This window comes from Gobius niger (assembly GCF_951799975.1).
Source record: "Gobius niger genome assembly, chromosome: 14".
Classification (NCBI taxonomy): Eukaryota; Metazoa; Chordata; class Actinopteri; order Gobiiformes; family Gobiidae; genus Gobius; species Gobius niger.
The window spans coordinates 30,761,870-30,782,925 of NC_136865.1; the positions used below are offsets into that span (position 1 = coordinate 30,761,870).

A 21,056-nucleotide genomic window follows, 5' to 3' on the forward strand; every position below is an offset into this window, starting at 1 on the left:
GGTTCAGGCGGGAGTTCAGAGGTTAACTCTTGAATCCACGATGTATTACGTGCTGATGGATCATTTATAAAGACTAAATATGATGTAGTTATTATAAAGCGGCGTTTTCCATTCAGAAACAGAGTGATTGATATTTTACGGCTAAAACGATAGATCAGGGACAGGAACGTTTTGCCGATTTTCTTCCTTGTAAAACGAGGCCGGACCTGCTCATTTCAGCCCACAGTAAAAGCACCAGCGTTGTCTGAACATGACGAGGGCGACCATTAAACCAGTCTGGAATCGGGGGGGAAAGTTTAGGCTCTACTGGTCTCTGAATGTAGTTACCGGGGTGGGGGTAAAATACAGTTTTGATGATGTTGGTCAGGGGTCAGCTTTTAACCTCTTAACTCCCGCCTGAACCGAGAGGATCTTTTTCCTCACGTCATCAGATTTTGTTTTTCCATCATTTTTCTGTTGGGTGTTCAACTCATTTTTTAACTTTTTTCGTCAATTTTTTGTCACATTTTTGTCATTTTTTTCATGAATTTTTTTGTCACATTTTTGTCATTTTTTAATCACATTTTTGTCACATTTTTGTCATTTTTTTGTCTTTTTTTGTCACATTTTTGGCATTTTTTCCATCAACTTTTGTCAATTTCTTGTGACATTTTTGCCACTTTTTCATCAATTTTTCGTCCCTTTTTTGTCAATGTTTTCTCACTTTTTTGTCACATTTCCATCATTGTTTTCGTCTCAGTTTTGTTGCTATTTTCACAGCCTTTTTTCCAGAAGCTTTTGGATTGGGGTAAAGCCAAACTGGAGAAAATGTGCTCGGTTCAGGCGGGAGTTAAGGGGTTAAAGGAAACTCAAAAATAGCTCAAATAAAATGATTTGTTTTCCCCATTTTTTATTTTTTTTCCTATTTCTTGCACCAATGTTTTCCCCATTTTTCCTAATCTTTTTTTTTAAAGATTTTTCCCTAATTTCTGCTCAATATTTTATCAGTGTTTTCTATATTTCCCCAATGTCTTCGCCTTTTTTTTTTTGGGTTTCTGCCGTTTGGACGCGTGTCTGAATCAGAACCTCTGGCACAGAAACATCTGCATAAACAGTCTGAGCCTCGAGCGCCGTCATTATTCAATAAGTTAAGTTCACTGGCGTCTGTTATTAGGAACGCTGTCATTTCACTGTAAGAAAAGAAAAGGATTGGAGATTGATTTGAGCAGGTCTTGATTATTGTTATTATCTCAGTTGTATATCCAGTTTTTAATCGCTCCTTTATTACTTTTGTGTTGTTCATGTGGGCGGGACGACATTGACAAAAGTGAATATCTCAAGAGCGATAAAGAAATATGCAAACATATTTCATAATTTATGCAAACATATTTCAGAATTTAACACTGATTTGGTGCTAAAAAGAAGAATTTTCCCCCCTAATTTTTTCAATTTATTCCCAGTTTTTCTTCTATTTTCCCAAATTTTTTCAGATTTTTTTCGCCTTATTTTCACCCCATGTTTTCCTAATTTCAGTTATTTTTTCCCTATTTTTGTCTTTATTTTTTCTTATTTTTTCCCAATATTTAAATATTTTTCAATCACATTTTTTCCCCACATTCCTTGACATTGGAGATGTTTATGATCTCATAGACGATGTTTTGCCTCCGGTTGTGCAGCTCTTGACGCTGTTTTTAAATGTGCTATGAATAACTGCATTTGAGGGACTATTTTCTAGCAGATCACTCCGCCGCTGCGTAGCTTATTCCAGTGGTTCTGAACCTTTTGGCGCCGGAACCCCCATTTTAGCAGTAAAAGGGATTTGTGACGCCTGCTCCGGTCACACCGTGAGAGATAGGAATAGTAGCCGACATAATTCTTAACCTCTTAACTCCCGCCTGAGCCGAGAGCATCTTTTTCCTCACGTCATCACATTTTTTTCCATCATTTTTTTGTTGGGCATTCAACTCATTTTTGTAACTCATTTTTTTTGTCATTTTTTGTCACATTTTTGCCATTTTTTTGCCATTTTTATGTCAAATTTGTATCATAATTTTGTCACATTTTTGTCATTTTTTTTGCCATTTTTATGTCACATTTTTGTCACATTTTTGTCATTTTTTTGTCATTTTTATGTCAAATTTTGCATCATATTTTTGTCACATTTTGTCACATTTTTGTCATTTTTTTTGGTCATTTTTTGCCATTTTTATGTCAAATTTTTATCATATTTTTGTCACATTTTTGTCATTTTTTTGCCATTTTTATGTCAATTTTTTGTCAATTTTTTATCATATATTTGTCACATTTTTGTCACATTTTGTCATTTTTTGCCATTTTTTAATCACATTTTTATCATATTTTTGTCACATTTTGTCACTTTTTTGTCATTTTTTTGTCACTTTTTTGTCACTTTTTTGTCATTTTTTTGCCACTTTTTCATCAATTTTTCGTCACTTTTTTGTCCCATTTCCATCATTGTTTTTGTCTCAGCTTTTTTCCAGAAGCTTTTGGATTGGGGTAAAGCCAAACTGGAGAAAATGTGCTCGGTTCAGGCGGGGGTTAAGTTAAAAAAAAAAATGGCTAAAATGAAATTCATCAAACTACAAACAAATAATGTCACTCTGGTAAAACAGCAAACACATTCTACAATAAAAGATCAGATTATACGCTAATGAAAATATGGCTATTTTATCTAAATGATCTGGCGACCTCCCAAATTTGTCTCGCGACCCCCTTGGGGGTTCCGACCCCCAGGTTGAGAACCACTGGCTTATACAACCATGAAGCTGATGCTGCTCAAATATAAGTTATTTTAAATGACTCTATGGACACAGACATTTATATGGTTAGTCTGGTGTTATAAGTGACTCAGGTGCTCTGTGGGTCACACTGTTTTTAAGGCAGGCTAGCTGATACCATAGACATGCACTAGCCTAGCACTAGCCTAGCGCCATGAAACTCTTCAAATATAAGAACTGCATGAATTAAAAAAAAAAATCTCCAGAATCAGCCACACTCTGGATAATGAGGAAATGAGGCCCTTTGTCAAACATCCTGAAACATCCCTTTAAGCTTGTGCTTGACGGCGCTTCAGACCCGAAGTATCACCTTTCTGAGTGACAGGAGTTCAGAGGCAGCTGAGGTGAACAGGTCTGGGCTCATTCTACACATGAGGACATGGAGGAACATGTAGGGGGAGGAAAATACTTAGCATTTTTAAACTCTGTATCGTCTTTAAGAAAAGTATTGTTTTCGACAGTAGTGCCTAAACCTTTAGGAACAAACCAAATTGTTTTCAAGGTCAAAGTTTATTTATAAAGCATTTAAAACATAGTCGACACCGCCCAAAGTGCTGCGCGTGAGACACAAATCACTCATCTCATCTGGTGAGATGGACGACATCATCACTGTAAACATCGTCAACGGCCCTTTAACCTCTGACCCCCCGCCTAAACCAAACGCATTCTGTCCCGTTATATAGGCCTGTGTAGCACCTCATTTGAAAGCTAAGACCCACAATACTGATCTTTTTCCTCGCGTTGTTGCTGTGTTGTGTCACCTTTTGTATGTTTTTTTTCTTTTCTTTTTTGACATTTTTGTCGCATTTTTGTAGAATTTTTGTAATTTTTTTGTCGTATTTTTGTCACTTTTTTGTCGTATTTTTGTCACATTTTAGTTGAATTTTTGTAATTTTTTTCTTGAATTTTTGTCGCATTTTTGTTGAATTTTTGTCACTTTTTTGTCGTATTTTTGTCGTATTTTAGTCACATTTTTGTCACATTTTTGTTGAATTTTTGTTGAATTTTTGTTGAATTTTTGTTGAATTTTTGTCACATTTTTGTTGAATTTTTTTTCACATTTTTGTTGAATTTTTGTTGAATTTTTTTTCACATTTTTGTTGAATTTTTGTTGAATTTTTGTCGCATTTTTGTTGAATTTTTGTCACATTTTGGTTGAATTTTTGTCACATTTTCGGTGCTTTTTCCCCAAGAGAATCTTTTTGATTTGGGTAAAGCCAAACTTGAGAAAATGGGATCCGTTCAGGTGGGAGTTAAGGGGACATCGCCCAACCCTAAAAGGCACGTTTAAAAACTGTCAAGGCTCAGAGGAGCTCGATCCAGCGACGCCCCGTCACCTCGGTTTTCGTTTTCGAGTGGGCGCAGGTTAAAAGCAGCCGGTCACGTGACTTCCTCAAACGAAGTGACCAAACCAAAGCTCTGTTTCAGGTCGAGCCATGAGCGAAAAGCACCGCGTCTCCAAACATGAATTCTGAGGTCCTGTCCACCGCCAACGCCTGGATGGAGAAAGAGCCCTCCCTGACGTGGCCGTCCCCGCCCCCCTCCCCGGACGGACAGTCCCAGGCCCGGCTGGAGCTCTTCCAGAAGCTGGGCTACTCCGCGGCGCAGGTGCAGGGCGTGCTGCAGAAGTTCGGCCCGGGCATGGACACCGACAAGCTGCTGGAGAAGCTGGTGACCGTCGCCCCGGAGCAGGCGGTCAGGGTGAACGTGCCGCAGTGGGACGTCCGGGCGGAGAGGCCGGCGCTGCAGGTGCCCGTGACCCGGGGGAGTCCGGGACCAGAGGAGAGCCCGGACGAGGAGGACCAGCTCAGACCCATCGTGATCGACGGCAGCAACGTGGCCATGAGGTGAGTTACGGGGAGGAGAGCGGGGGCTAAAGGGGCTGCCCTGGGACGGAGGAGAACACGGGAACACGGGAACACGGGAACACGGGAACACGGGAATACGGGAACACGGGAACACGGGAACACGGGAACACGGGAACACGGGAACACGGGAACACTGAACGATGAAGCGCATTTGCAATTTTATCGCGATATTACACAATGTGATTTCGAAATTGCAGAGGCACGTGATATCGGCCCATGCAGCCGAGGCCGCGGCCCATTAAAGTCAATGCGGCGGCCGTTAGCATGCTCCGCTAGCATGCTCCGTTAGCTCCGTTAGCATGCTCCGTTAGCATGCTCCGTTAGCATGGCGTTAGCTGCAGCGCTAATCCCTCTGATGCACCGATCACAGAAACTCCGGATTCACACGTCTCTGCCTCAACAGAGACGAAGCTGAGCCTGAGCTGCTGGTAAAGAGCAAAGAGCAAAGAATAAAAAGAGTCGTTTGTGGCTCAGTTTAGGAGGATTATGTTTGGGAATGTTTTGGATAAAGATCAGAATTTTTCTCACAACCACTGACAAAAACAAGCAAATAGCAAGAAATTATTTAGGCTGTTATTTACAAAAAAAAGAAAAGTTCTGTATAGGTTTAATTGTAAATGATGTAAATGGTTCTGTGGACTATTTTGAATTATATTCCATATGATTATAAAGGACTTAAGAGTAATTTTACTTTCATAAGTCAGGATTTCATTGTTTCAGTTTAGGCCATAGTTTAGTTTTATGCAACAAAAAGTTTTTAACGGTAAATCAGGGAGAAAAAAAATCACAATCAAATCGAAATTACAAGTTTGTTTGTTCTATGTTATGTCAAATAAAGGTCATTTTCTTTGCCAATGGGGAAAGAAAATTGGTCTTATCTCATTGGCAATATAACTTTCTTATTTCAAGCGAGATTTACCCTAGAACTGGTCTGAAATGTCCTCAAACAAGCAAAGCAAACTCTGATCAGGAAAAGTGTCTAAATGAGTGAAAACCGCTCAAAACAAGAAACATTTCCTCAATTCAAGTAATTTAAGCCAATGCTTGATATTCACCTTTTGTAGTGGATTTTTTACACTTTTTTCACGAAGCTTTGTGCTCGGTTAAGGCGGGGGTTAAGGGGTTAAAGACGGGGTATTCTGCTTTTTTCAGTCACATAGCACCAGTCTATATCACACTACAATGATGACAAACCTTCTGTTGGTCTGTAAATGCAGTAAATTAGAATAACTGCCTTGTATAAAACTGCTCTCTCAAAATGGCTGTAGTGAATGTCTTAAAATAGGCCTCTGTCTCTTTAAGAACCTCTGAGCCTTTAGACACGCCCCCTCCACACACTGTCTGTGGCATCAGCGGGGAGGGGGTTCTGCTGAGGAGCAGTGGTTGGTTACTCGGCTGGTGACGAAAGCTCGGAGGCGTCTCCAGGAGGTGGGGGCGTTCCTAGGAGGACTCAGGCAAACCTATCCCTAAAATGGCCGCCATTTTGCACAATACCCCCCCTTTAAAACAGTGAGAGCCTGAACACGGGCTCAGTGTCTGAACCATCCGTCCTCATTTGCATAACTCAGAGCTGACGGTGAGGATCTGTGCAGCTGCGTCGGCCCGTGTGAAAAGACAAAGTGCTGGAACGATCCTTAAACCTTTAAATCATCAAAGCCCTGCAGACCCGTCCTGCCCAGACAGTCAGTCAGAGTCACGTCTGGATCGGACCATTAGGCGTCGCGGAGCCAAGACGAGACAAAGCCAGACGCGAGCGCTGACTCCGGTTTGGATGATCCGGGGGCGGGACACTCCCCCCCCGTCTGCACGCCCGGGCCTGCCCCGTGTCGCCGGCGGAGCGGTGAATATGCAAATGAGACATACCTGTGACCTCTGGAACCGGCCCGACCGCATCCACGGCACAATCACTGTCGCTCCAAAAACACTCGAAACAAAACGCCTCATTTGAAAGCTCAGTTTGTTTGTTTTTTATCTCATTTTTGCCACTTTTTGTTGAGTTTCTGTCACTTTTTTTCATTGCTTTTTTGTTGGTTTATTTTTTTCGTTTTTTGTTGCGTTTTCATCCATGTTTATGTCCAGTAATTGTCGCTATTTTGACGCTTTTTTTTCCCCAAGAAGCTCTTAGATTTGGGTAAAGCCAAACTGGAGAGGTGAGGGTTAACCTCTTAACTCCCACCTGAACGGATCCCATTTTCTCCAGTTTGGCTTTACCCAAATCAAAAAGCTTCTAGGGGGGAAAAAAAGCGTCAAAATAGCGACAAAAAAGAGAAGAAAACAAGGATGTAAACGCGACAAAAATGTGACAAAAAATCCACAAAAATGTGGCAAAAATTCAACAAAAATGTGACAAAAATTCAACAAAAATTCAACAAAAATGTGACAAAAATTCAGCAAAAATGTGACAAAAATTCAACAAAAATGTGACAAAAATTCAACAAAAATTCAACAAAAAAAAGGCAAAAATTCAACAAAAATGTGACAAAAATTCAACAAAAATGTGACAAAAATTCAACAAAAATTCAACAAAAAAGGCAAAAATTCAACAAAAATTCAACAAAAAAGGCAAAAATTCAACAAAAATGTGACAAAAATTCAACAAAAATTTAAAAAAAAATCAACAAAAATTCAACAAAAATTCAACAAAAATTCAACAAAAATTCAACAAAAAAAAGGCAAAAATTCAACAAAAATTCAACAAAAAAAGGCAAAAAATCAACAAAAAATGTGACAAAAATTCAACAAAAATGTGACAAAAATTCAACAAAAATTCAACAAATATTCAACAAAAAAAAGGCAAAAATTCAACAAAAATGTGATAAAAATTCAACAAAAATGTGACAAAAATTCAACAAAAATGTGACAAAAATTCAACAAAAATTCAACAAAAATGTGACAATAATGAAAAAAAAAAAAGGTGACCCAACAAAGGAACAACGCGAGGAAAAATCTCAGTTTCGTGGGTCTTAGCTTTCAAATGAGGTGTTACACAGGCCTTAATAATAACCTAAGAGGACAGAATGCATTTGGTTTAGGCGGGTGTTAAGAGGTTAAAACAAGAGCATATTTTAAAACTAGATCCAAAAGTCTAATATGTCACAAAATAAACCCTTCACTTAAACCTGACTCGATCCATTATTCAGATTTCGTCCCCAAAAATATGGGAAATTTTGGGCATTTTTGATGAAAACATAAACTTACAATAGATTTTTTTCTCATATTCATGTCATTAATCTACAACATAAGTTTCAAAGTGATATCTCGACATTTAAAGAGTTTCCCTATTCACCTGCAGCGTCCCGTAGGGGCTGATACTTGCCCTGATGTTAATTTAGATTAACCTCTTAACTCCCGCCTGAACCGAGAGCATTTTCTCCAGTTCGGCTTTACCCAAATCCTGTAGGCCAGTGTAACGCCTCATTTGAAAGCTAAGATCTACAAAACTCATATAAATGGATCTTTTTCCTCACGTCATCAGATTTTTTTTGTCATTTTTGTCACATTTATTGGTTTTTTTTAAATCAATGTTTTGTAATTTTTTTGTCACATTTTGGTCACATTTTTTGTGTTTTTTTAATAAATGTTTTGTAATTTTTTTGTCTTTTTTTAATACATTTTTTGTCATTTTTGTCACATTTTTGTCACATTTTTTTGTTATATTTTGTCATTTTTTTGTCATTTTTTGGTGGCATTTTGGTCACATTTTTTGTCTTTTTTTAAATACATTTTTTGTCATTTTTTGTCACATTTTTGTCACATTTATTGTTTTTTTTTTTAAATCATTTTTTTCTAATTTTTTGTCACATTTTGGTCACATTTTTTGTATTTTTTTAATCATTTTTTTGTTATTTTTGTCACATTTTTCGTCATTTTTTTTGTCAATTTTTTGTCTTTTTTTGGTCGCATTTTGGTCACATTTTTTGTCTTTTTTTAATACATTTTTTGTCATTTTTGTCACATTTTTTGGTCACAATTTTTATCTTTTTTTGTCCTTTTTTGTCACATCTTTGTTCTGTTTACGTCTCAGTTCTGTCACTATTTTCTCACCTTTTTTCCAGAAGCTTTTGGATTGGGGTAAAGCCAAACTGGAGAAAATGCTCTCGGTTCAGGCGGGAGTTAAGGGGTTAAATATTCGGGTTTCCGCGAGGCATGAAATGATCCGGTCTTTGTGGCATAAAAACATTGTACTGAAGCATTGAGTTTGACCGTCGAAATCCCACCAGACCTGGACTAAGATCAAATCCGGCCTAAACCGGGTCTAAAAGGGTCTGAAGAAGCCGCGGTTTTTCCGTTTGAGAACCGTTGACTCCGCTGCAGCTTTTACCGTATTGCCAAAAGGAAACAAAGCTAATTAGCACGATTGGCAGGAACATGTTGTAGAATCTGGCGTTGCCAAACAGCTTGTCTTCCGCCGACAACATAATCTTTTGGTGACTGACTCATGCGTGTTCGTTTTTTTTTTTTTTTGTTTCACAGCCATGGGAACAAAGAAGTGTTCTCGTGTTTGGGAATCAAGCTGGCGGTGAACTTCTTCCTGGAGCGAGGGCATAAATCCATCACCGTGTTCGTGCCAAAGTGGAGGAGCGAGAAACCCCGGCCCGACGTGCCCATCTCAGGTAACAGCATTTTTGCCTCTTTTTAGTGGCCATTTTTTCTGGCGTTTCGTAGTTTTTTTTTGTTGTCGTTTTTGTGGGTTTCTTGTTGCGTTTTGCTCACCTCTTTTGTCGCGTTTTTGACATTTTCGGATTTTGGGTAAAGCCAAACTGGAGAAAATGTGCTCAGTTCAGGCGAGGGTTAAGAGGTTAATCACAAGAAGGATCACAAAAAAAAAAGACAAAAAAAAGACAAAAAAAATTACAAAAAAATTACAAAAAAATTACAAAAAAAATACAAAAAATGACACAAAAAGGCCAAAAAAGACCAAAAACAAATATATTTTTTAATTACAAAAAATTACAAAATAATTACAAAAAAATAAAACAAAATTACAAAAAAATAAAAAATAAAAATTGACCAAAAAATTACAAAAAATTACCAAAAAAAATCAAAAAATTACTAAAAAATTACAAAAATTACAAAAAAAATGACACAAAAGGCCAAAAAAAGACAAAAAATAAATATATTTTTTTAATTACAAAAAATGTAATTTTTTTTACAACAAATAAAAAAAATACCAACAAAAAATACCAAAAAATTACAAAAAATGACAAAAATGACAAAAAAGACAAAAAAAAAAGACAAAAAAAGACACAAAAAAGACACAAAAAATGGAAAAAAAAGACAAAAAAACTGACCAAAAATAAACATGCGCCATTGCGATTGACTGCGGAATTGCGGGAAGCAAATGCAGAAATTGCATAAACTGTTCAAATTGCATAAATTGCTTAATTTGCATAATCTCATTTGCATAAACGGGTAAAATGCATAAAATGTCATGTTGCATAAACTGTATAAACTGCATAAAGTGGTAAAATGCATGAATGGGTTAATTTGCATAAATTATGTAAATTGCATAAACTCTTTAAAATTCATAAATCCTAAGTTGCATAAACGGTTTAAAATGCATAAATTATTAATATTGCATAAACTTTTATATTCCATAAACTGGTCAAACTGTTGAAATGGCCTCAGTGCTTGATTGGCAGAAGCTGCACAATTGGCTGAAAGTCCTGGAGTCTCCCCATTGGCTGGATTCCCCCACACACACCAATGCAAACATTTCAAACTCTCTTATAAAAAAACTGGAAAACTGCAGAAGGCCATTTTTTCCTCAAAACCCACAAGTTGCAGAAGCTGAACCTGCACAAAGTGCATAAATTGCATAAAATGCAGAAAAAAGTGCAGAAAAGCATGGATTTGCGGCAGCCCCATTATAAGTCAATGGGAAAAATCTCCGACATTTTGGCCGATTGCGGAAAAACCGTAAGTTGCAGAAGTCCCAAAAGTAACAGCACCTTCTCCTCAACATGCGGAACATTTTGATGCATAACTTGCATAAATTGCACAAAGCATGAAGGTGCTGAAAGCTGGAGAAAATCGGGAAAAAGATGGAAGAGGAATAATAATAAAGAACATGAAAACCAATAATTGACTGCGGAAGAATTCCGCAGTCAATCAATTACAAAAAATGACTAAAAAAATGACAAAAAATTGACTAAAAAATGACAAAAAAGTTATAAAAAATGACTAAAAAAGATGTCCGCGAGCAGAGATGTAACTGACGCACAGAGATTTCCGTCCCGATTGTGAGCGAAAACACTGTGATATCGTGTTATTGTTTAAAACATAAAAGCACCAACACTGCTCTGTGAATTCTGGAACAAACGAGTAACGGACGAAACCTGATTATTAAGGCTTTGATCTGATCTGACCTCAAACCCCTCGTGTCCTTCTGACTCTGTGGAAACTTCTCGCTGCTCTTTGGGTCTTTTTTCTTCGTCAAACCAGAACCAGGTGATTTTCTGTGTGGTTTCGGTGGCCTACATTCTGCTCGATCGCTTCACGAATTCCCCAACGAAATGAGAGGAAATGCTACACGGGGTTTCTGTCTTTTTCTGCGAGCGTTAGCTGGAAATCTGATAAGGCTTTGCAGCAACATTCGACAGATGCAAAGATCAGAGCTCAGAGCTGGCCTGTCTCACGGGAATGTGTTAGTTCATACGATGTTTCAGTTCAGAGCGAAAGATAGAGATGGACCAGTTCAATCAGATTCATTTTGTGACTTGGAAACAGAGCAGACGTTCTGTTGTTGAAGGTTTAGTTGGTGCAGCTTTGGAAATGAAAAGGAGAAATGGTTCAATCCAGGTCAAAGCCTGATTAGAACTCATTCAGGAAAGCGCAAAATAAACATGTAAAAGTGGCCTCAAGAGCGGTCAGGAGGACTCTCAGTTGTAGAATATTATTGCAGACACAATTAACCCAAAAGTTCTCATTCCTGTCCCACTGTGGTTAACACGTTTTGGTTTGGTTTACTTGGACAGGAAAGGATTAAACACTTCGGAGCTGCATTAGACGGTTCTAACGCCCGACACAGTGTTGTTCCTCCTGCATTATAACGTCTAACGCGGCTCCTCGTTGTTTAATCCGCTTATACCAGGGTCCCACAAACCTAACATTTATAATAAATGTGTTTTTCAGTGACTAAAGTCACAAAATCTGCCAGACTACGGGACTATTTTGTGTGGGTTATTAGCCGGTCACTGAAGGCTGGTCTCAGAGCGAGTCATTCTCCGCAGCTATTACGAGGATCTCAGTCAGGCTCAACGACACAACATCAGCACAGAATCACAACACAACAGGACTAACCCGGAAACACTTTTCCCTGGAAGTAAACACCGATATGCGGCACTCGTGGGCAGGAGTTATTTACCTTTTACGCTGTTTAACCTGAAGCTAAAGCTAGCTAGCTCAACCAGCTCAACTGTTTATGGAAACAGCTGCGGTGGAGTCGCTCACACCTGGGCCCCCCCAACTCAAACTTTTATGATTGACTTTACTAATCCAGACAAATATGCTTCAATGCAGGATCATTTTATGTACGCCTGAAAATGATGAATAGCCTTAACCGTTTTCAATAGAAATGTAAAGCTCAGATGTTATTAACAGTAGCTAACCTAGCTGCTCACTCTCCTCTACAAACATTTAGCAAACGTTTTGTTTTTGCCAAAAACGTTGAAATCAGTGTTAATTTTGACAACATATTTATTTTAGTCTTAGTCTTTTGACTAAAATATAGTTTAATTTTAGTCGAGATTTAGTCAAAAAAAACTTTTCAATTTTAGTCTAGTTTTAGTCGACCAAAATGGCAATTAAATTTAGTCGACTAAATTTAAGACTAATTTAGTCGACTTTGCATTCATAATATTCATTATAGTCATATTTAATCAAGGTCCTCGACTTCATGTTTCTTCTCCCACATGAACAAAGCACAAACCTGTTCATTTGGCTGAGGATTTAAATGATCTGAGGCTCTTTCAGACGCTCAATAGAAGTTTGGATGATTTTAGTCTCTCCTCTTCATTTTTATTTAGTCTTATTTTAGTCGACTAAAATATCTGGACATTTTAGTCACAGTTTAAGTCTCATGAGAAACTTTTCATTTACTTTTAGTCCAATTTTAGTCACAAAAATATCACTTTGACTAAAATTAAGACTAAATATTTTAGTCGACGAAATTAACATTGGTTGAAATTAACACTAAATCCATCTCATACGTTCCTGTCAGTCACTAATTACGCCTTTATCTGATTCAGCTGTGTCGTGTGTTGCTATGGCGACGCCACAGCGGAGTGACATCCCAGTGATTTAACTACCGGACGACGTGTGCGGTTATACCAAAATAATGCACCAGCCAATCAGAATCCAGTATTCACCCAGACCATGGTGTAAAGCATGTTAATGAACATACATGAGAGTGTTTGAGAGTGAGCATGGCGGACGACATGCACACTCTCAAACACTCTCATTCATCCTGGCCTTCTGTACATGTTTTAGTGGCAGAGGAAACTGGAGGAAACCTACACAGACACAATCCAGTCCAACTTTACTCATAGCTATCCTTGATTCTGACATCGTGTCTTCCCTCCTCAGATCAGCACATCCTGTGTGACCTGGAGGAGCAGCGGCTGCTCGTCTACACGCCGTCCAAGCGCGTGGGCGGTAAGCGGGTGGTGTGCCACGACGACCGCTACATCGTGAGGCTGGCGTTCGAAACGGACGGACTGATCGTGTCCAACGACCTGTACCGCGACCTGCAGCGCGAGAACCCGGAGTGGAAGCGCTTCATCGAGGAGCGGCTCATCATGTACAGCTTCGTCAACGACAAGTGAGTCCAGCACGAGGGAGGCGGGGCTTATTCTCGTTACTTTTTCACTTGAGGAAGATCACAGGAAGTGAGTAAAGCAGGTAAACTAAACCTTCTGTCTTACTAAGAGAACAAAACTGTAACCAGAGCCGTGGGAAGATATATTAGCCAGGGGGGGCTGAGGGACAAAATGTGCCCCCAAAACACTTTTTCTGCACATATTTCCTATTTATTAACCTCTTAACTCCCGCGTGAACCGAGAGGATCTTTTTCCTCACGTCATCAGATTTTTTTTTCATCATTTTGTTGTTGGGTATTCATTTTTGTCACATTTTTGTCATTTTTTGTCAATTTTTTATCAATTTTTTGTCAATTTTTTTCATTTTTTTCGTCAATTTTTAATCATATTTTTTGTCAATTTTTTATCACATTTTTGTCACATTTTTTTAATCATTTTTAGTCAAATTTTTGTCATTTTTTTTTTAATTTTTATCACATTTTTGTCACATTTTTGTCATTTTTTGTCAAATTTTTATCAAATTTTTGTCAATTTTTAATCATATTTTTTTGTAATTTTTTTCCACATTTTTGTCATTTTTTTATCACATTTTTGTCACATTTTTTTGTCATTTTTTGTCAATTTTTTTCATTTTTTTCGTCAATTTTTAATCATATTTTTGTGTGATTTTTTTCCACATTTTTGTCATTTTTTTGTCACATTCTTGTCATTTTTTGTCAAATTTCTATCACATTTTTGTCACATTTTTGTCACATTTTTTTTGGTCATTTTTTCATCCATTTTTGTCAATTTTTTGTGACATTTTTGCCACTTTTTCATCAATGTTTCGTCACTTTTTTGCCACATCTTCATCATTGTTTTCGTCTCAGTTTTGTTGCTATTTTCTCACCTTTTTTCCAGAAGCTTTTGGATTGGGGTAAAGCCAAACTGGAGAAAATGTGCTCGGTTCAGGTGGGAGTTTAGGGGTTAGTATTGCCTGCTGTTCCCAAACTATCCACCAGGGGGTGCTGCAGCCCCCTCAGCACCCTGGGTTCCCCCGGCCTTGACTGTAACAGGCTTAACCTAAGTATGAACCTGTTACAAACACACTGAACCATAAAACTTTCTGATCCCTGACTCTGGTTTCCGTCAGGTTTATGCCTCCGGACGACCCGATGGGGCGGCACGGTCCGTCTCTGGACGACCTTCGACACAAGTGTCCCGTGGTCCAGAGGAAGCAGCCCTGTCCTTACGGTGAGTGACTCGATGGCTCCAACATGACTTGAATTAGCAAAGTTTCCCCCGGGCCTCTCGCTCGCTCGGCCATGACACCGGCCTCTTCTACCATGGGCTTTGTTTGTGAAGGCTCTCAGCTTGTTGCATTTTTTTTTTCTTTTTTTTTGCCGTTTTCATCCCTGTTTCTGTGGCAATTTTTTGACGCTTTGTTCAAGAAGATTTTAGATTTGGGTAAAGCCAGACTGGAGAAAAAGTGCTTGGTTTAACCTCGGATCCCATTTTCTCCGGTTTGGCTTTACCCTAATCAAAAAGCTTCTTGGGAAAAAACACCAAAACAGCCACAAAAAATAAGAAGAAATGTGACAAAAATGCAACAAAAATGTGACAAAAATTCGACAAAAATGTGACAAAAATTCGACAAAAATGTGACAAAAATTCAACAAAAATGTGACAAAAATGCAACAAAAAAGTGACAAAAATTCAACCAAAATGTGACAAAAATTCAACAAAAATGTGACAAAAATTAAAAAAATGTGACAAAAATTAAAAAAAAAGTGACAAAAATTCAAAAAAAAAGTGACAAAAATTCAACAAAAAAGTGACAAAAATTCAACCAAAATGTGACAAAAATTCCACAAAATGTGACAAAAATTCAAAAAAATTTGACAAAAATTCAACAAAAATGTGACAAAAATTCAAAAAAATGTGACAAAAATTCAACAAAAATGTGATAAAAATTCAAAAAAATGTGACAAAAATTCAACAAAAATGTGACAAAAATTCAAAAAAATGTGACAAAAATTCAACAAAAATGTGACAAAAATTCGACAAAAATGTGACAAAAATTCAACAAAAATGTGACAAAAATGCAACAAAAAAGTGACAAAAATTCAACCAAAATGTGACAAAAATTCAACAAAAATGTGACAAAAATTAAAAAAATGTGACAAAAATTAAAAAAAAAGTGACAAAAATTCAAAAAAAAAGTGACAAAAATTCAACAAAAAAGTGACAAAAATTCAACCAAAATGTGACAAAAATTCCACAAAATGTGACAAAAATTCAAAAAAATTTGACAAAAATTCAACAAAAATGTGACAAAAATTCAAAAAAATGTGACAAAAATTCAACAAAAATGTGATAAAAATTCAAAAAAATGTGACAAAAATTCAACAAAAATGTGACAAAAATTCAAAAAAATGTGACAAAAATTCAACAAAAATGTGACAAAAATTCGACAAAAATGTGACAAAAATTCAACAAAAATGTGACAAAAATGCAACAAAAAAGTGACAAAAATTCAACCAAAATGTGACAAAAATTCAACAAAAATGTGACAAAAATTAAAAAAATGTGACAAAAATTAAAAAAAAAGTGACAAAAATTCAAAAAAAAAGTGACAAAAATTCAACAAAAAAGTGACAAAAATTCAACCAAAATGTGACAAAAATTCCACAAAATGTGACAAAAATTCAAAAAAATTTGACAAAAATTCAACAAAAATGTGACAAAAATTCAAAAAAATGTGACAAAAATTCAACAAAAATGTGATAAAAATTCAAAAAAATGTGACAAAAATTCAACAAAAATGTGACAAAAATTCAAAAAAATGTGACAAAAATTCAACAAAAATGTGACAAAAATTCAACAAAAATATGACAAAAATTCGACAAAAATGTGACAAAACTTCGACAAAAATGTGACAAAATTCAACAAAAAAGTGACAAAAATTCAACCAAAATGTGAAAAAAATTCCACAAAATGTGACAAAAATTCAAAAAAATGTGACAAAAATTCAACAAAAATGTGACAAAAATTCAAAAAAATGTGACAAAAATTCAACAAAAAATGTGACAAAATTCAACAAAAAAGTGACAAAAATTCAACCAAAATGTGACAAAAATTCCACAAAATGTGACAAAAATTCAAAAAAATGTGACAAAAACTCAACAAAAATGTGACAAAAACTCAACAAAAATGTGACAAAAATTCGACAAAAATGTGACAAAAAATCAACAAAAATGTGACAAAAATTTAACAAAAATGTGACAAAAATGTGACAAAATGTGACAAAAATTCAACAAAAAAATGACAAAAATTCAACAAAAAGTGACAAAAATTCACCAAAATGTGACAAAAATTCATCAAAAATGTGACAAAAATTCAACAAAATGTGACAAAAATTTAACAAAAATGTGACAAAAACTAAAAAAAAAGACAGTAAATCAACTAAAATTCAACAAAAATTCAACAAAAAAGAAAAAAAACATCAAAAAAGTGACACAACACAGCAACAACGTAAGGAAAAAGATCAGTTTTGTGGGTCTTAGCTTTCAAATGAGGTGTTACACAGGCCTATATAACAGAATGCATTTGCTTTAGGCGGGTGGTCAGAGGTTAAGAGGTTCACAATGTGTTGAAAGTCTTTGCGATTGAAAAGGGTCGATTTGAATGAAATCAGATAAAATAACAAACACGAATAGACTGGATTGTGGACGGACTGAAACCTGAAATCACCGCACACGTCTGGAGTTGTTGGGGATTTTCGAGCCGGAAATGTTTGGGAGATCAGAGCCTGAGAAAGAGGCGTCTGCAGCTCAGCCGTGGGAACTGTTTGTACAACGTTTGTGACACAGTGAGCTTCAGGCTATGCAAGAGAATACTTTCATTTTTATGGGTTGATTTTATGAAAGTGAAGTCGTAAAGTTTCCTAATGTTCCCTTGAGGTGTGTTTTGTCATTCAAATGTTCAAATGTCAGTGTCCTTTTCAAGAGCCTGAAAAGCTTCTTCACGTCAGGGTCATTCGGGAAATGTTCCTACATGTTTAACCTCTTAACTCCCAGTTTCTCCAGTTCAGCTTTACCCAAATCCTCTAGGCCAGTGTGACACCTCATTTGAAAGCTAAGATCTACAAAACTCATCTAAATGGATCTTTTTCCTCACGTCGTCAGATTATTTTTTATTTATTTTTTTTCAACTCATTTTGTAGCTTTTTTTGTCATTTTTAAAAAATCATTTTTTTTGTCATTTTTTGTCACATTTTTGTCACATTTTTTGTCTTTTTTTGTCACATTTTTGTCACATTTTCGTCAATTTTTTATAAATTTTTTGTCTTTTTTTGGTGATATTTTTGTCATATTTTCGTAATTTTTTTATCACATTTTTGTCATTTTTTGTCAATTTTGGGTCATTTTTTGTATCATTTTTGTAATTTTTTTTGTCACATTTTTGTCACATTTTTGTCACATTTTTGTCATATTTTTGTCAATTTTTTATACATTTTTGTAATAATTTTGTCACATTTTTATCACATTTTTGTCTTTTTTTTGTCATATTTTTGTCATATTTTCGTCAATTTGTTATAATTTTTTTGTCATTTTTTGTCATTTGTTCGTCCATTTTTTGTCACTTTCTTGTGACGTCTTTGTGACATTTTTGCCACTTTTTCATCAATTTTTCGTCACTTTTTTGTCACATTTCCATCATTCTTTTCATCTCAGTTGTTGCTATTTTCTCACCTTTTTTCCAGAAGCTTTTGGATTGGGGTAAAGCCAAACTGGAGAAAATGTGCTCGTTCAGGTGGGAGTTAAGGGGTTAAACAAAAATAAACATCATTTAAACTATTTCTAAGACGACTGTTTGTCGTTAGTAGTTCACGAGTTATTAATGTGAGCCTTTAGCTTTAACACAATCTGCCCAAACCTTTGTGAACAGACACAGAATCATCCACAGGAATAATGTGCGTGTTTGAACAGATCTGATGTCAGTTTAAAGGGATGAACAGGAAGTGCTGGTGCTCGTGACTAACAGGTCGACTGAGGACAAACAAAGATCATTCACATTTTCAAAGACAGTTCCTGGATTATTACAGTATCTCTACAAGTCAGTCCACAAACGTAACAATGCCTGTGTGACAGAAGTGACATCATACTTTTACCAGAAGTTTAAATATGTTATGTACAATAGCTATGTCCTGGAATGTTCTGTTCACTGAGGGCGTTTGTCTCTTAACCTGTTTCCTGCCACGTTAGGGTGAGGGATTACGATATGCACAACGACTCAAGACCTTACAGCCAGTGTGATACCCAGGGGCGGACTGGCCATATGTCCTGTATTCTGGAGGAGCACAGAAGGGTGTGGCTCTAGGGCCCCCGGTCTGGCCTCTCAGTTTACCCCCCTCGCCTTAACCGAGCTTTAGCCAAATCTAAAAACTTAAAAGAAAAGCATTGAAACGGCGCCGAAAATGAGGATGAAAACTGAACAAACAAAAAAAACGTGACGAAAACACAACAAAAAACAACAAAACATGACAAAAGAGATGAAAACACAACAACAAAGCAAACTAAAACAAAAGCCAAGAAAAAGTGACGAAAACCAGATGATAAGGCAATGAAAAAGCCAGAAAAAAGTTACAACAAAAACATGACAGAAGTGCAGCAACAACGTGACAAAAACGTACAATCACTTTTGTAGGCCATCGTTTTCGAATGAGGCGCTGCTCTCCAGTCAAGAAGCTTTTAGACTTGGGTAAAGCTGAACTGGAGGAAACTCAGCACTCAGTTAACCTCTTAACTCCCGCCTGAACTGAGAGGATCTTTTTCCTCACGTCATCAGATTTTTTTCCCATCATTTTTTTGTTGGGTATTCAACTCATTTTTGTAACTTTTTGTCTTTTTTTTTGTCATTTTTTGTCATTTTTCCGTCAACTTATTATCAGATTTTTGTCACATTTTTTGTCATTTTTTTTTTGTCAAATTTTTGTCCTTTTTTTGTCACATTTTGTCACATTTTTGTCATTTTTTTTGTCACATTGTATCACATTTCTGTCATTTTTTCATCCATTTTTATCACATTTTTTGTTTTTCGTTTTTTGTTTGTTTTTGTCAATTTCGTGTGACATTTTTGCCACTTTTTCATCAATTTTTCGTCACTTTTTTGTCAATGTTTTCTCACTTTTTTGTCACATTTCCATCATTGTTTTCGTCTCAGTTTTGTTGCTATTTTCACACCTTTTTTCCAGAAGCTTTTAGACTTGGGTAAAGCCAAACTGGAGGAAATGCGCTTGGTTAAGACGGGGGGGGGTTGGAGGTTAAAATATGTCTTTGTGGAAGTGTCGCATTTACGCTAATTTGGGTCAGGCTGGTCAGAGTCCAGGGCCATTTTTCAGTCCCAGTCCAGCCCCTGGTGATACCTCATTGGAAAGCCAAGACCTTCTAGTTTCTCAAACGTGACCCTGAGCCTGAGCTGGCAGGCAGCGGGTTAAGCTTTGTGGGGGCAGCGTAGCCACATGGTGCGATGAGCCTGGAGAACTCACATGTTTCTGACTGTCTGCTGTCTCTGCAGGGAGAAAGTGCACCTTCGGGATCAAGTGCCGCTTCCTCCACCCGGAGCGTCCCAAACAGTCCAACCAGACGCTGGCGGACGAGCTGCGCAGCCGCTGCTCCCTCCCCCACGCTCCCGGACACAGCCTGTCCCTGGTGAAGGACATGGCGGAGAAGCTCACCCTGGGCCCCCCCCTGAAGAAGGACCACCACTCGGACCCGCCCTCTCGGCACGGCAAGAAGGGCTGCTCCAAGAAGGAGAGGAAGTCCCGGCACGCGTCGCTGGAGCACGGGCCGGCGGCGGGCGGCGAGCCCCCGGAGCAGCAGCTGGACTCGGGCTTAGGCTCCATCGACGCCCAGCCCTACGACGCCGCCTACGGGTCGGGACTGTACTCGCAGCCCCAGAGCGCCCCCTGCGGCGGCCGTTTACCCGCGCACCATCCCGGTTTCCCGCCCCAGCAGGGCGCGGCGCGGTCGGACCTGAGCCTGTGCTACAACGCGCCCCCGTACCCCGGCTACGGCTCGTACGGCTCGTACGGGGCGTTCAGCCACCCGCCGGACTTCCCGCCCGCCATGCACAGGCCGCCGCAGCCGATGTACTGGTCCGACCCGTACATGGGGAGTCCCCGAGGCGCCCGCGGGCCGCCGGAGGAGCCCCCGCAGTGGGAGCGGGGCCCGGCGAGCGCGGGACAGGCCAAGGACCCGCGGGAGGGCGTGAGGAAGAAGCTCATGGCCATCTTCAGCGCGCGGCTGGTGGACGCCGCCATGAACATGAACCCGCAGGTGCTCGACCCGCAGAGGCTCGCCGCCGAGATCCTGCGGCTGCAAAGTCAGGGCCTGTGAGGGGAGAACGCGAGAAACACAAGGGAAATGTTCTCAATGGACGGATTCAGATTTGATGAATGACTTAAAGGAGCCGGACACTGTTCACACACTCACGGTTTTACATTAGATTTCAAATGTTTTATACCTTTAATAAGAGCTGCACCATATGCACCAGTTTCACTTTAGTGTTGACCACTGGATCCTCACGAGGCGCTGCTGCTCCTCTGGTCA

General features: G+C 38.1%; 1 protein-coding gene across 1 annotated transcript; it reads left to right on the top strand.

Moving 5' to 3' along the window:
* Nucleotides 1–4,209: 4,209 nt before the first annotated feature.
* On the top strand, nucleotides 4,210–20,850 carry zc3h12ab (zinc finger CCCH-type containing 12Ab). Its single transcript, XM_079570953.1, has 5 exons — nucleotides 4,210–4,624; nucleotides 9,119–9,258; nucleotides 13,232–13,466; nucleotides 14,597–14,697; nucleotides 20,023–20,850. The coding sequence occupies exons 1-5, from the start codon at nucleotides 4,242–4,244 to the stop codon at nucleotides 20,841–20,843; spliced, it is 1,680 nt and encodes a 559-aa protein (XP_079427079.1). The 5' UTR covers nucleotides 4,210–4,241; the 3' UTR covers nucleotides 20,844–20,850.
* Nucleotides 20,851–21,056: the final 206 nt, after the last annotated feature.

What these genes read in the sequence shown, in the direction of transcription:
- zc3h12ab (XM_079570953.1), top strand. Translation starts at nt 4,242, where the DNA reads ATGAATTCTGAGGTCCTGTCCACCGCCAACGCCTGGATGGAGAAAGAG. An exon ending in GGCAGCAACGTGGCCATGAG is followed by an intron (nt 4,625 to 9,118) that starts GTGAGTTACGGG and finishes TTTGTTTCACAG; the next exon opens with CCATGGGAACAAAGAAGTGT. An exon ending in GAAGCAGCCCTGTCCTTACG is followed by an intron (nt 14,698 to 20,022) that starts GTGAGTGACTCG and finishes CTGTCTCTGCAG; the next exon opens with GGAGAAAGTGCACCTTCGGG.